At 40.1% G+C, this 16,558-nt stretch overlaps 1 protein-coding gene across 1 annotated transcript; it reads left to right on the top strand.

Annotated features, from left to right (window-relative positions):
* The first annotated feature begins 132 nt into the window (after positions 1-132).
* Positions 133-16,526, top strand: LOC145489835 (lipase maturation factor 2-like). Its single transcript, XM_081468894.1, has 18 exons — positions 133-297; positions 389-439; positions 1,140-1,342; positions 1,582-1,610; positions 1,844-1,927; positions 2,166-2,313; positions 2,568-2,641; positions 3,331-3,409; positions 3,993-4,116; positions 4,475-4,630; positions 5,421-5,526; positions 5,700-5,796; positions 5,998-6,113; positions 13,080-13,149; positions 13,572-13,626; positions 13,952-14,198; positions 14,558-14,666; positions 15,069-16,526. The coding sequence occupies exons 1-18, from the start codon at positions 165-167 to the stop codon at positions 15,234-15,236; spliced, it is 2,049 nt and encodes a 682-aa protein (XP_081325020.1). The 5' UTR covers positions 133-164; the 3' UTR covers positions 15,237-16,526.
* Positions 16,527-16,558: the final 32 nt, after the last annotated feature.

Below are 16,558 nucleotides of genomic sequence, written 5' to 3'. Positions count from 1 at the left end.
CTCAAAGATTATTTCACTTGTCTTCTATGCAACAGAACACGACTAAATATCAAAGTAGTCATCTCAAATTGGGCGCCAAATATCATTGTTTAGGGAAGTCAAAGAACAATGACGGTGACATTCAGCTGTTTCTTGTTCACGCTTACATGACGTGACTCGTGAATATGCCCCCAGTGACTCAGGGGAAATCCAAAATGGCGGGCTACGGCAAGCAAGTGCTCGTAAGAGATGCATTTTTGTGGTTTATGTCTGCGATATATCTGTTCGCTTTTTCTTCTCTGTACGTTCAGATACCAGGTTAGTGCTTTTTACTTTGGTCTCTAAGTTTTTGTTAGTCTTTTTAAAGATGAGAAATTAAATTAATTTTTTATGCGCGACAACAATGCAGGTCTCTATGGTCGAAATGGAGTTCTTCCCGCCAAACTTACCCTGAGAGAAGGTAAGAAATGACGACGCATGATAGTTCCTGCTGTTGTTATATCTCACTTTTCACAGCCGTCTGAAAAAAAGTGAAGTGCTATGCTTAAGTAGCTGGAGGCCAACTGTTCAAGCAAGCTTAGAATGCACGCTTTCTTTTGGGATGAATAGACTGTTGTTTTGTTTTTCAAAGTGGATCATTGTAATTGACACGTGGGACGTGTTAACTACGACGAATGATTGTTTCTTTTTTAATGGCTTCTAAAGTCTCAGTCTAGCTAGCCAGAAACATATACTTTTCTTAAGACATATTTAAAATATTTATTTTAATGTTTGGTCTTGGAAATTGGGACATTCAATAATGGGACACTCCATTTTTTTTGTCTGCACCCCCCTCCCCTCCCTGTGGAGGGCAGATTCCAACAGCCTAGTTTTTTGTGGTCGGCACCTCTGAAGTTTGCATTCAAGAGATTCAAAATTTCAGCTCCTTTGAGAAATTTTCTGATGGGCCTGGTCCAGAGGTTACCCTCCATAAGGGGTGTGGGGTGGGGAAGGTGCACATAAGAAATGGAATGTCCCAATTTTTGATATGTACAACCCTCCTCCCCCTCCCCCTTCCTTATCCAAAAAGAGGACAGAATTTTCCTCACATGGGTAGAAGGTCTTCAGACAATAACTTAAATATGTTTCATTTAGACTAAACATTTGAAACATTTCTTTAGTGAGCTCATCAATGGAGGAAAACTTCTGGAGCAAGCCTACACTACTATGGTTTACACCAAGGCTTGGACTGGACACAGAAACAGGAATGGAGTTGCTGTGCTTGGTTGGAATGCTCCTCTCGTTACTGGCCATGTCACTGAAGGCCTTTAGAGGTTCAATCACCTTTTCTCTTCTTTGGTTTCTCTACTTTTCCTTGTATCAGGTAAAAGAAATTTATCTCTCTAAAGAAAGTTTCAGTATTAACTAAATAACCTAGTAGGCTAATAGTTACAGATCATGTGATTTGCTGGGCTGGATGTCTGCTGCTCTTGTGTCCGTTCTACGTTCCTCCCTGGCAAAGCTGAATGTCTGTGGCATAAATTCATAATTTAATTCATGCAAAAGCGTGGGCATCAAATAAAGGTATCAAATTAGATAATAAAAGTCTTCCTTTATTTTCAGGTTGGACAGACATTTGTGTATTTTCAATGGTATGTTATGCTTCTGAAAACTACTAATTCTCCTTACTGGTTATCTTGTATTTTTTTTTTATTGTTAGTTATGCGCAGTTGGTGGTACATTGCAAATGATTGTGAACTGTCTCTTGACAGTTTTTCAGTGGTGTTGTTAGAAGAGATTACAGTAGATTTGGATCTCATTTAGAAAGTAAAGAAACGCTAGTCTTTGTTTTACTTGAAAAATCTTAAACTTAATTTTTTTTCAGGGATATTCTTCTCATGGAGACAGGATTTTTGACAATCCTTGTATCTCCTCTGAATCTGAATCTATTCAAGTCACATAATAGCAAGTAAGTCTTGATTACTTTGAGTCTGGTAATAAATTCAAAAAAAATGTTAAGCTTATAAAATAGTTAGAGACATTGACAGAAAGCTACAAGTTCTTTTAGCCATAGTATGTGGGGTAGTCAATGAACAAAAAAGCATAAAAAATATGGTTTCAGCACTTAACGTTGGTTGAGCTGGGTCTTTTTCAGTGTTGAAATTAACCTGATTGCAGTGATGTTGATGCTGAGTTTACTGTTTCAGATTTCAGCGACACCATGATAATATCACTCTGTGGTTAGTGAAATGGTTGGCATTCAGGTTGATGTTCTGTTCTGGAGTTGTTAAACTTTCCAGTAGATGTCACACATGGTGGGGATTGACTGCTCTGGACTGGCATTACGAGTCACAGGTATATTGTGATTCAGTCTTGTACTCGGTTCAGTGACTTTTGCCCTTTAACCAAGATTTTGCTTTAAACTAACACTAGAAAGTTCCTTGTTTATTCTGATGTTCACTGTGACAAAGACGTTTGCTAACAACTTCAGCCTTGTTGAATAATTTTGAAAAGAGTGTACATTATTGTTTGATTTCTTTATTTCCTGAAAATACTGCAAGACAGAAAAAATGGTCTTAAAAACTTCAAGCATTTCCCTTTGCTTGCAGTGTATTCCCACACCACTGGCTTGGTATGCTCATCAGCTTCCAAAATGGTTTCAAAGGCTCAGCATAGTACTCACGTGAGTAGGCATCAGTTAGGGCTTATCAGTTCTTGTAACATGGCTGCACTATTTGTAGTACTAGTTTATTAAGTAAAGGTTATCTTCAGCAATCAAGGTAGATCAAAGTATAGAGGGTAACACAGTCCACAAACTCAAATGTGATCTCTCATATTGTTATCACAGTCAACTTGAGTTTTTGTCCATTTGATAGACAGATAATACCAACTCTTACGTACTTTCTTACTCTGCTGTCGGCTCGCTGCCCACTTGCTGATGATGATACTGTTAATGACAGTTGAAGAAACCTTAAACTCTTTTGATTTTGTTCTGGTTTGATCTAGTCTTTTTAATGTGTCGTTGCAGAAAATATTGATACCTCCCCCAGGGAACAGATTTTTTTTCTAAGGGCCCCCCTCCCAGCCCTCTGGAAATTCCAAGACTTAGTAAGCTTCATACATTTCTTTAAATTGTTTGGTCCTACAGATTTCCCTCCCCCCCCCCCCTCCCGCTCCCAACCAACCCCAGGAAATTCCAATCCCTTCTGTGGGGAAAGTATCAACATACAATGTGTAGTCCCCCAATTTTTTTTTTTTTTTCTGCTGACAATACAGAATTAATTGTGTCCTTTTGTTCAAAAGATAATTAAAGTTTCTGCAATGAGCTTTATTTTTTTTTTTGTTTTTTTGTTATTATTTTTTTAATTTCAGATATGTAATTTTAATGGCATTGTCTTGGTTGTTTTTTGTTCCTGTGCGATCCTTGAGGATCTTTTCATTTTATTCACAGGTATTTTAATACCATGTTAGCATTATCAAGCAAAAAAATATCAGTAAAATTATTATTGATAGTGGGTGACTTTAAATATGTGCATGGTGGTTAATATCACTTGGTCATGTAAAATAAAACCCAAAGGTATTATGTGATGTTGGTATAATTCCCCTTATAATTAGAGCTCTATACTTTATATATGACAGTTGGTCAGGAGTCATTTGTTGTGTTACTATTATTAGCTAGAAATGTTAGAGCCACCAAACTCTGGCCATATAAACACTTGAACTGAGATGTTTGAAAGCCACTTAACACTAGCCCAGGATTACATGTTAACAAAAGTATCAATTTTTCTTGCATGAAAATATGTTTGTCACTTCTAGTGTTTTGTGCAGTTTGAGATTACTCAAGCTCAAAACTGAAGGAAAAAAATATAAACAGAAAACATCACCAAAAAAATACAAAACTGAAATCAAAATTCCTGTTAATCCACTATAAATAGATGGTTAAATTAATAATACATATAGGTGTCTATAAAAATGAATTCAACTGCAAAGTACATTATGAATTGTCATGTTGTTTTCTGTTTTGCTTTCATCAGATCTTCTTTCAAGTCTTGATCATTCTTACTGGGAACTACAACTTCTTTAACCTTTTGGCAATTGCCCTTTTGTTGGCAATTCTTGATGATGAGCATTTGGTCACAATTCTGCCATCATGGCTTGGTGAGAAAACTTGCATTCACTTTATTAAGGCCTTTCAAAGTCACCAGGCTATTAGTTTATTATTTTCAGTTGGAGTTATATTTTTTGGCTGTCAGATGCCTCTAATCTTAAACATATCTTTGGTTGGTTTCAAAACCGTTCATCTGTATGTTAAAGCAATTATATAACTATGTTAGGAGAAAATCAATCTGTTGGGAGAAAAGGAAATTATAGGCACTTGTCTTGGCTACTTATTGAGCAAGCAGAGTGAAATCCAACATGTGGTGAATGAGTGTTTTATGATAGTCAGGTATCAATGTAACATTGTTCACTGTGAATAAATCTCTTTCTGCCTACATTGTCTCTCTTTCTCCTAAAGTTGGAAGCTCCTATGTTGAATCAGCCCAAAGAAGTAAAGTGACAAAGGTGATCAGGAGAATTGTCACATTTGGAACGCTAGGAGCTGTAATCTACTGGACAGTCAAATTATTTGCATTGGAGCTTTCTCCCAAACATGTTTTAAAGTCAAAGATAAGTAAGTACGACATTTGTTTATGTTTATAATTTGCACCCAGTAGCTCTGTCAAAATGTGCCAGCAGTTCGTCATACCTTTTAGCAGTTAAAAAAACAGGTTTGGTACCTCATAGAGTGTTAAGCCTCAAGAGGTCCACGGCTGGAGCTTTTGCGTTACCTTTTAAGGTATTGAGCCGAAAAAATATGACTGGAGATAAATGTGTTATGTAAGAATTGATACCTCTCAGGGGGGGGGGGGGGGGGGGAGCCATGCCCACGAAACAGGATCTTGGTACCTCTTAGGGGTTCTTTTCAAAATTTCGACAACCAGCCCATCATTTTTATATGAGAGTGCCCCCACCTCAGGGGCAGCAGCCAATTTTACGGCCCTACCCTACAGTTGTAGAGGCACAGTGACCTCATTGTTGGTGCACTTGTCTCTGAAGCCAGGGAGTAGAAATTGATCTAGTTGCTTCATGCTACAGAAACCTGGATAAGCTCTGGCCTACTGAGCCACTTGGCTCGTATGCAGACTTTACTTTTACCCTACAGTACGTTACTTGCTGTCTACCACTTCTGTCATCATGCCTCCTACTAAATGACAGAGCTGCTGTACATGCAATTGGCTATTTCTAATCTCACTTTTTCCTTTTTTACACTAATTCACTTCAGCTGGTCACAAAAATACAGCAACTTTTACAGTGTACACTGTTAATTGGTCAAATTATTTTTACATGGTTTTAGTTACATGTAGACTCCCTGATTCTTCAAAACTGAGGTATAAATTGTGCTCAGTTTGTTTGTTTGTCAGCTTTTTCACAGGGTGCATTCTTCAGAGCTGTAGATCAAGCTGTCCCACTCACCATATGGCTTGGCATTTTGTCTTTGAGTGTAGAAATTATTGCTTCAATGATTGGGTGAGCTGTCATCTTAACCTCTTTTTATTTTGTATCATTTTGTCAAAGATATTCAAATTTAAATATTTTAAACATATGCCATCCAGTATCTAGGTTTTGTCTAAGTGTATTTCAGTTGGACTGTGTTTTGAGGGGGTCATTCACTCTTAATCACATGTGCCATTTTTTCACAGATGCATAATGGAGAAAGGCGTGTTCAATAAATTGTGGTCATTACTGCAGTGGGCAATCTTTAGTTTTGCAGCTCTTGGAATGTTTGCTATAAGCTTGGTAAGGATTAGAATCTAAAAGATCTAACAGTACTACATAAATTATCTCAACCTTTCTAATCCATATACTGTTTCATTAACTACAGTCAAACCTGTATGAGGCAGACAGCCTCAGGACCCGTGCTAGTGTGCACTAGTGTGGAAGATTTGCGAAAAGAAGCGATTTCCGTTAAAAATAAATAGTAATGAAGCGTTGTTTCAGGTTCCTTACACAGATATCAGCCACAATGCAAAGTCCAGTTTATGGCCTGTCATAGAAAGATGGCGTCAGAAGACAGATGCGTTTGAACTCGTCAATGCGTATGGATTATTCAGAAGGTGACTTGCTTTCTTGAAAAGATATTAAGCATTGTTCAAAAACTCATCAATAATTCTTTGAGGAAATACAAAAGAAATGAATGCTTAATGAGTGTCTTTATTTTGATAAAGACACGGCTAAATTTTCCAGCCAACTTTCTCCAGAAAAATAATAATATCCCCAGGGATTATTCTACAAATGAGTAGATCTACCACAAACGTTTTTGAAGCTGTTCATACGCCTCGTGTTCTAAATCCGATAAAATAGTGCCGCTCGTTTTTTAAACATTACTTAACTGTGGCTTGGCCCTGTAATGAATCATACTGTTGTTTGGTGTCTTTTCTAACTTTTGCTCTTGAAAGAGGGTGGCAGAGGGTTTTTGCGTGACGCGTGATCGCCTCAAAATTAGCAGCGTGATGCGTGATTGAGACCAAATTAGGGCTGCGTGACGCGGGACAGGACATCATAACGTGATGCGTGATTTGCTATTTTACTAGCACGTGATGCGTGATTTACCAATAAGGTTTCCGTGATAAGTGAACGTTCTTTGAACTAGAAGGATAGCATACATTCAAAGTAAATAGTAAATAGAGTCTTTAAAACGATAATCGTGGCAGACGTGACACCATTTTCTGGTCTTTTTCGTCCTTTTCTTGACCTCTGATGTCTGAGATCTTCGTGGATCTCATGATACTATAGGTCCAAACAATTGTGATACAAATTATAGGAATAAGTCAATTGAAAATAGTTAAACTTTGCACAAGGACTTGAGCTTCAGTGTTATTTTTGTCCATTTTGTCGACCGATCATTTTTGACAGTGCATCATACCAAGAGATATGACACACCATATCCGAATCCGGCTATCGTATAAAAGGTCTGAACGAATTTCGTCCAAAACGGCTGAAACGATAACACACGTTAGAGATTGGTGTCATTTTATACCGCTCGAGAAGACAGTTGTGTAAGCAACGAGAGACTACACAAGGAAAACGTTTGTGTGATAAAGACCTAACTGAATTCAAAAGCCACGTTATATCCTTTACAGACATAAAAACTTTGCCGCACAGAAAAGGATTTGCAGGTGTAAAGCTTTGACACAAATATTGCCTGTATATTAGAGCATGGCAAAGGTAACGTAGACGTCTTGTCAATTCATATACAAGATCTCTGCTAACTTAGCCTGTGAAGAGGCGATTGTGTCATAGGGGAATAATATAACGAATATTAAACTTGATCGAGGTCCTTAAAGAGTTCCACTCCTAAATATTTATTTTGTTTACGGTGTTTATTCATGGTGCATTTCTCCTTTGCGCGGGACCTCCGATTTTTGTCTCTTTGGACTCATTGAAGAATGCCGTCTGATTTTTTACGATGACTGCAGAGGTTCTCGCGCTTTCATTGGTTAATTTTTATTGTCAATAAGCGGACAGACACATGAATTTATAATTTATGCGATGCGTCAACGAGCGAGCGCGGACAATTTGACAATTTGTTATCGTAAACACTCGGCTATCGCCTCGTAGATCCACAGCCACTTTGACAATGTTATGACGAAATTCATGATCAAAAACAGGACAGACGCATGAAAAACTGACGTCAATTTGTTAAATTGACTTTATTAGGAGCCTAGGAAGCTTAGGCCCGGGAATTTAAAAACGCAGCAATCACCGGTCGTTTTATATTTTTGTTTCAGGAAATCTCGGCCAGGGAAATCACGTGGTTCTCCTGACCCTGTTCGAAAAGGTCCGTTTTAAAATGTTTTCCGTCTACACGAAAACCCAAAGCCGGCGTTTTCAAATTCCTCTGGTTTGAAAAGCGTTTTCGAAAAGCTCCGTTTCCGTGACGGATTACTCTGGACCGTAGGTCTAACCGTAGAAGTAAAGCTGTCGGCGTTTTTAAATTCCTCCGGCGTAGTGTGGACTGAGTCTGGAGCAAACCACGACGTCAATGAGCACCACCAAACAAAAGGTTTAATGAGCAAAACAATGGCTGCACAAGTGTGTTCAGTAAACGTTTGTACATTTCATAGCCGTCCTCTGCGAAACAACAGGGAGCTTAAGCAAACCACGACGGCAACGGCAACGAAAACGCCGTCAAACAAAAGGTTTAATGAGCAAAACAATAGCTGTGCACGTGCGTTATAAATCTTTGTACATTTCTTTGCCGTCCTCTGCAAAACAACAACGTGAAATGACCACGTTTTGGGTATTTTGAAGAACGTGAGCCACGACGGCTAATTTTTCGTATTTTCTTCTAAAATTATTCATTGGCGTTACATCTTTAGTTTGAGTAGGGTTTTAGACCGCTCGGCTTGCAGAACAGTTCTAGATAATTGCGAAATTCAAAGGTAAAATTTAAGTCCGTTTTTTTCCAGCTGTCGTCCTTGACGTTGCCGTCGTCATTGCTTAAGCTCCCTAACAACGCAAAATGACCGCGAACGCGAACGATGAGTTGAACTGCTAATTTGTCGTATTTCCATTTAGAATTGAATGCTGTCATTACATATTTAGCCTGAGCGAGGTTTTAAAGCCATAGGCATCCTGGACAAATTCAGTTTTACAAGGCGTTGTCCTCGGCGTCGCCGTCGTCATTGTAAAGATCCCTATGTTTGTATCTCGGATGCTGGAATGTCGATACACTTGTTTAACGGGGGCTCTGTCATTCTTTGTGGCTGCTTTGTGCTTTGCTCATGTTTTATCCCAAGACCAATCGAACGCAGATGAGAGTATCGTGTAAAAACCGTAAAAAATCACGTAAATTGTAGTGCTTTGCCAAGGTTTCTTTTAATTCAGCGATTAAGTTGTCGAGCGTTTCTGTAGGAAGTTTTTCCCTTCTGCTGAAATAACCTCGTTTATGTTACTTCGCCGATGCAATACCTTTTCATCTTCCCTACACGGCATTCGTTAGCATATTCTTTTTCAGTGCAGCTTAAGGCTTTGGACACTTAAAGGCCATCGTCATCAATAACGTCCTTGAACATGGCGAGTAGATAATCGGGGCTTTCCCGCTCCAAACCAAGTAATTGTTACAGTATTTCTCTTGCCAAATCTAAATGTTGCGGAGGCAATGACATCTGGTGGAATAACATTGAAAATTGTGATGCTTAAGGCGGCGAGGCACCAAAAGTTGTTTTCACTCGTAGGCATTCGTAGACGGTAGACGTCGACGAATTTGAACTACCCTTTCGCTGCAACATGTCACATTAGATGACAGAGATAACCTTAAACGAACGTCTTTAATAAAGGCTTAATCCGGCTACTGTAACTCAGGATACACAAGGTGAACGCTTATTTTAATATATAACTGTATGTATAGCATAAATTACAAAGCCGTTACAGAACATAAGCGTGCATGTAAAGAATGTTTGGCAAATTAGCGTATTATAACCTTAAATTAATGTATGTCCGCCATTTTGAATAATCAAATCCAGCCAGTGTCAGAAACTCGTTTGTCCAGTTTGACTATGACGTCAGTACTTTCTCATTGGCTCACAGCCAAGCCTTTTGTTCTTTCGCTCTATAAGTGCGACCAGGAGCCATAATCGGGGAAGGAGACCGTAAGCTCGCGCCATTTCTAGTATTGGGGTTGTCCCTATGATATGGGACAATAATTCTATTTTTAGAACAAATTGCGCCATCGCCTGCGGCACACGCGCGTACATGCTGCGAGAATTTTTGCGGATGTCGCGCGGGGGAAATGGCGTCCGAAATTCCCGAAATTTCATGTTTTTGGCCCACAACTCAACGCGTTTACGTCTGTTAGAATTTTGCTTAAGTATTTTCGTCGGAAGCTGCTCCAGTTTGAGTGAAGTAAGACAGTGTCAAATTTAGGTATGTTCCGCTGTAAGCTTATATATATCGCTGACCAAGTTGTGTTCCGACGGATGCTTCTTTTACATGAGCTGTATATTACTCCACTTTAAATTTCACATATGTTGAAGGTTAACCGCTTTTCATTACACAGCGAAAAACTAGCTGGATATATTTAGATATAGCAGAGCTTCAGGACTTCATAGTTTCCTAGTTCCTCTTGCCACACGCTTGCGAGGAATTTGTCAGTCTATCGCGACCGAAAAGTAAAACAAAATAATTGCTAGTTTGAGTTTCGCTTGAATTGTAAGCAACGCTTGGTGTTTCAACAAGGCCCAATAACTTTACGTCCGTAGATACTGCTCAGTTTTATTCGTGTAAAAATCCAGTAAATTCTCTGTTGTCGATGAATGAGAGCGCCCGCTGATGCGTGTTTTGTACAGTCAGTAAACATGACAAATTGTACTTCCGCCGCACTTTCGTGTGAAAGCGTACATCGAACTCAAACAATAACTCTACAGTTTTTAAATATGTTCAAGATTGATAAATGTTTGAGAACATATTAAAAGCTAAGCTGAAAATATATGAATAAAGCAGAAATAATCAGCAAAGTTACGATGACGCTTTCTTTAATCAACTTGGAATAACGATTTCGAAAACTACTTGTCTATTTTCATTTTCGCAGTGTAAAACTTCACTATGCTTATGTTGAAGAAACACACATGATGTTAGTAGCCTTTTTTGCGTTCGTGAAATTTGTTACAGCATCTCAGCACAAAAGATAACGAAAGAAATCTTTGTCAAGATTTGTTGACAATTGAAAACACCGACTCGGACTTGAAAGTGCACGAGCTGCACTATGCAAATGAGCTAATTGTACGCGTTAGATTTTCCTTTCAAAAACTTTTGCAAACTCACCAAACAAGCAGAAACAATAAGAAACCATCAAAACAGGTTTTTGTTATGACGAACCATTGTCTGAGAAACTCACAAATTAACTCGATACCAGAGTAGAGAGTTTTCTTGCTATATTCTTAAGTCAGAACAAACGCAAAAACATACGCGTAAGCTTACAACTAGCGTGAGCAGATCTTATTATTCATTCCCAGCGCGAGATTGAAATCTTGTTTTCGACCCTGAAAAAGCCACCTTTTCCGTTAGCTCAGAGCATAAAACTACATATGAGCGCCCTGGTTCGTATTCCCTGCCTTATTCACTGCCATCGCTGTGAAAAATACGCAAGAGAATCTCTCACCTCTCACCATTTGATCACGCAACGTGACAACATCCACGCGAGAGCCCCCGACATGTGCGTGAATCCGCGCGGATATATGACGTCAGGATGGCGCAATTTGTTCTAAAAATAGAAAAATTGTCCCATATCATAGGTGCGCGCGAATCCCGAGACTTACGGTCTCCGTCCCCGATTATGGCTCCTGGTGCGACACCACCCGGATGGTTGGGCGGCTAGTTAACTCCATTGCAATATACACATCTCTCTTAATCTCTCTTAAAGCAATACCTCCTGGATATATAATCAAGTGTTCTTCCTCAACCACCCCCCTAAATATCCCCCAATATCCCCTCACAGCCTGCATTTCATCAATCCCCTATACATGCCGGGCAACTTTTTGGGAAATCTCGAGCAACTTGTGGCAAACTCTATCCGTGATGCGTGATTTAATAGAAAAATTCAGCGTGATGCGTGATTGGTACCCCACCTTTGCCACCCTCTTGAAAAATCACAGGTTTCATTAAGGGACGGGCACCAGGTAAATATACTGGCTTTGAGGGTGATTTCGGCCGGCTGTGAAAACAAGGGGTTTTCGAGATACAACAGCAACAACCCGTACAGCAACAACAGCCCGTCCCTCGTTTTCACAGCCGGCCGAAATCGTCCTCAAAGCCAGTAAATTTGCCTGGTGCCCGTCCCTTAATGAAACCTCTGATTTTTTAGGAGGGTGACAAAGGTGGGGTACCAATCACGCATCACGCTGAATTTCTCTATAGACCGTTTTCACGTGACGTCATCAAATTCCAAAATCCAAAACTAAAGAGCCACGAAAATTTTTATCCTCACAAGGCATAAGGGGATCTAAACTTAAATCTGTTTTCAACTTTTCAGCTCAATAGTGTGCTTGGTTTAAAAACCAGTGCCGTTTGAAGTTCAGAGTTATGTCAGTGCGTGACATACCATTCCGATCGCGTTTGTGGAGAAATATACACTTATTTAGTGAATTTTAGCCTTTTTAGGAGTTAAAGTGTTAGGAAAAGTGCTTGTGTAAATGTTTGTTGGTTCAGTTCAGATAATCAGTCACCTAGATAGCCAAAGTAAGTTCCAGATGTTTGCACTATTTTCCGGCCGCCATGTTGGTGGAGCACAGAGCTCCACCAACATGGCGGCTCCATACTCGGCTCTGTAAATTTACGCAAAACATTTCGACGAATATCTGAAGTTTGGGAAAACGCAGAGACCCAAAAATTGGAGAAGTGTCTCCTTTACCTGTCTCCTATAATATTAAAATTTCTCGACTTTATCCACTGAATAGTTTTTGATTTATTTTTTCGTTGCGTGACAGTGAAAACCATCTATTAAATCACGCATCACGGAGAATTTTTTTCACCAATCAGTAAGTGGTCGTAAGTACGTCGCCAATTTTACTTTGCCGATTCAACCACAAAAATGCATCGGCAAATATGTGACCTCACGCGAAAACGCGGCTTACGGTATCCGTTCGAACGGCTTAACGCACGGCAAGTGAACTAGCCTGCGAACAGGCTCCCGGCGAGAGCGGAAAAAAAATCCGGCTAACGAAGCGAGCCGTTAAGCGCGGAAAAAGCGTCAACCAACCAGTTTATTTTGTCAGATTTACAAGAAAAGAAACAAAAACACCATAAAATACCGGATATTTAGGTAAAAATATTAACGGAATGCACGATATCTGTGAGGGGAAGAGAATTAATGGGACATCGGCTATTTAAATCAGATAAAACGGGTTATGAATAGTCATTATTTTTTGCGTTTGAATTAACAGGATACAGGCTAGTTAGGCTAAAAATTAACGGGATGTGGGATACACAGATCCCCCTTAAAGGGGACTCATGTCGTCCTGTTGAAAACATTAATGAAACCCCTGGAACAACTTCAAGTACCGTTTCTTTATCTTGTCTATTAGTATGACTGGTGTTGGTGGACGACCGGAAGTCATCATAGAAGGCAGCAACGACCGTGACGGACCATGGATGGTAGAGTTTTAATTCTTATTTGTCTGCCTAACTTTCATGTTGCACCTGAAAGTTTGTGGCATTCATAAAACAGGAACATTGGCATTGTAGTCGTTTCAGTTTAATATGAAGATGCCGTCCCAAAATGCCATAATAAACGAATCTGAACTGTGTAACCAATGAAAAAATGGCAGTCGCAGTTTATTTCTTTACTTTTTCCATCAGTTAACAGACAAGTGTAAAAATAGAATTGCATCTTATTCACCGGCACGAAGTAAGCGAACTTAATAGTTCTAAGCTTTTGACTGAGAACGGTATATTGGTTTACAAACTAAATTTGAAAATCTTTGGAAACCAACCCTAACCCGCTTTAGTATTAAGATTTTATTTAAGTGACTCTTACGTTGTTGTTGTTGTTGTTGTTGTTGTTTTTCGTTTTTTAGGAATACAACTTTCATTACAAACCTGGTAATGTTTCAGAGCCTCCACCAATAGTTGGTAAGTTTTGTTTTTTTTATGGCGTTGTTTGTTTTCACGCCAAGCTCGGGAAAACGTCAAGCCCTGGGAACGAAGTTGGGGAAACCGTGAAGCCGGTGACAAGCGCGGGAAAACGAGCAGCCGGTTCCAAGGGCGGGATACGTGCAACCGGTGCCAAGGGCGGGAAAGTCACCGTAATCCAGTGTAGACTACAATTGTTCTGATTGGCTAATAAGAGCGTGTTTCACGAGTGTTATGAGCCAATCATCGGAAAGCACCAAAGTAAGAACAGTTACTGCTCATGTAATTCTTGTGGAAAGTATTCTCCTGTTTTGTCCCTTTTCAGCCCCTCACCAGCCTCGGCTTGACTGGCAGATATGGTTTGCAGCGCTCGGAAGCTATGAATACAACCCCTGGTTCGTTCATCTTGTCTTCAGGCTGCTCCAGGGACAACAAGACGTGCTGGATCTCTTGGCTAAAAACCCTTTTCCTCATAGAGCCCCTATCTACATTAGAGCGTGGCTTTACAAGTACCATTACACGGAGTTACCAAGAAATATTACCTCGCTGTCTGATGTCGTACATAACAACAGGTTAGTCGGTAGTGCAGAGACGTAAATCATCATGTACAACTGGCTTTATTACAATAAGAGGTATTATTATTATAATTATTATTATAATTAATGACGGCTCGCCAGTGTGTTTTGTCAAGCCGACATGGCAAACGAAAATAGAACTGAGGACATTGTGTTGATGTGCTACCAATTTCTCAAAACTAACATACATAAAGCGTTGTGCAGCCCTTAAGGAGAATTTGGACGGTAGGGAAGTAATGACGTTCACCTTCTGCTACTGAACTTCATTTCCAAGCGGCGTTGCCCACCTAGCACCTATCTAGTTGTAAAAGGTTCTAATTCTGTGTTGTTTTCTGTTTCTTGTGTTTTCCGTGCAGACTGGTAAAGACTTGGTGGTTTAGAGAAAGTGTTAGAGAGTACTTGCCAATCGTGGCTGTGAGTGATCTTTCACTGATCAGGTGGCTCAATCAGTATGGTTGGGCCAAGGTTCGTAAAGTTCAGTGCTATGTCGACGGACGGATGGGCGGACTGAGGAACGGAAGGACTTGTCTGACTGACCGACCGACCGACCGACTGACTGACTGACTGTCTGACTGACTGACTGACTGACTGACGGACTGACTGTCTGACTGTCTGACTGTCTGACTATCTTACTGACTGATTGACGGACGGACGAACGAACAGACGGTAACTCAGCAGCTGACTGACCGACCGTTTGATTAATTGATTGATTGAATACAATAGGCATGTAATGACCTTTAAACGGTAATTCTGAAAACAACTTAGGAGCGACAGATTGTTTTACGTTTTACGCGTTCTTTTTTTACTCTACTCATTCTCAACTCATTCTCATCCTATTTCTGAAGTATCTGTTTATTTTTCTCACAGAATGATCCTTGGCCCGAACGCCCATCAGGACGACTGTACAAAGCAATCAAATACCTTCGTTCAATCGTCCGAACACTGGATGCTTTTCGATTCATGATGTCACTGTTTGCGTGTGGAGTTCTTATGGGAGTTTTCAACCGACATCTGTCTCGAAAGCAACAATTATGAATTAGGAAGGGACTGGACAGTTTACTCCTTATGATTAAAGAAGAGTTGGTTTCGATAGAAACCTAACTCTCGTTACATCTCCATAGTAAACCAAGGCCCCGTCTATAATACGCTGAGGAATACAATTTGAAAACGGAGGTTTCAGTCTGAAAACGTATCAAATGTTTTCCGTCCACCTTATGCCGGAGAAATTTGAAAACGTAACAATCAATGGTCATTTTAGATTTGTGTTTGAGGAAAACTCACATAATTTTCGTGACGCCATCGTTTTCGAAAAGCTCCGTTTTCAAAATGTTTTCCGTCCACACGGAAACGAAAAGCTGACGTTTTTAAATTCCTCCGGTTTGAATAGCGTTTTCGAAAAGCTCCGTTTTCGTGACGGATTAGTGTGGACGGTAGGTCAAACCGTAGAAATAAAGCGGCTTAGTGTGGACGCTGCCTAAGACAACTGAGACAAATCCTCGAACGTCTTTGAGATGAAACAACGGACGCAAGATACATAGATTGTACACAATATCATGGTTGTCAGGAAAAGTACATACATTCTCATTGAGAGCGAGGAAGTCTACAAAGAGTAATTTTAAAAAAAATTGATATATATAATTCATGGCTTCTCTCGAAGAACTGAGGTTAGTGATAGTCTAGATGGGGAACTATATAGCAGTGACGTCAGCGTATGTTATAGATCAGGAATGGTACGCAATAAAAAAATACGTGTGTTGGAAACGCGGAGTACAGCTATTGTTTGGCAGAAAATACGCTTTAAATTGGTAGTGTGATCGTCTGGCTTAGGGTGGTTCAGAAAGAACTGTTTTCGGTGACTGGCTTTTCGGCAGCTGTTAACAACAGCTTTGTGATACTACACAGTTTGATCCTTTATTGTTCAGGAATTCCGGAAGTACTTGACTAGGCATACAGTGGATTACATGTCGCGCAGCAGATACACGGCAATCGTCAGAGTGGCAGGTTCGAATCGCGCTATAAAAAAAGACAGTATTCTCAACATTGCGTCAGCCGCTAACATCCCCTGGGGCTGACTTCCTGGGGAACTCCACCGGAAAGGGGTTCTTTTTCAGGCTGGAGGTACACGAAAGGGGAGGGTTTCCGTAGGCTCCTTTTCGCCGCTCTCTCGAGGGTTACTGTTCCGAACAGCGAGAGCACTCAAATGAATCGGCAAATTTTGTAGGTAAGGTTTGTAGGTAGGCATTTTCTATGAACGGTATATGAAGATGTTACCTTTTCTACGTCCCCGTTAAAACTTGTTGAGTTACCCTCCTCCCCCCTCCCGCCGCCCCCCCACCACTTACGGGCCAACACCAAAA

This window comes from Orbicella franksi, chromosome 6 (genome assembly GCF_964199315.1).
Source record: "Orbicella franksi chromosome 6, jaOrbFran1.1, whole genome shotgun sequence".
Taxonomy (NCBI): Eukaryota; Metazoa; Cnidaria; class Anthozoa; order Scleractinia; family Merulinidae; genus Orbicella; species Orbicella franksi.
Note: the sequence above shows the minus strand (reverse complement) of the source record. Positions and strands in the feature narration are given on the sequence as shown.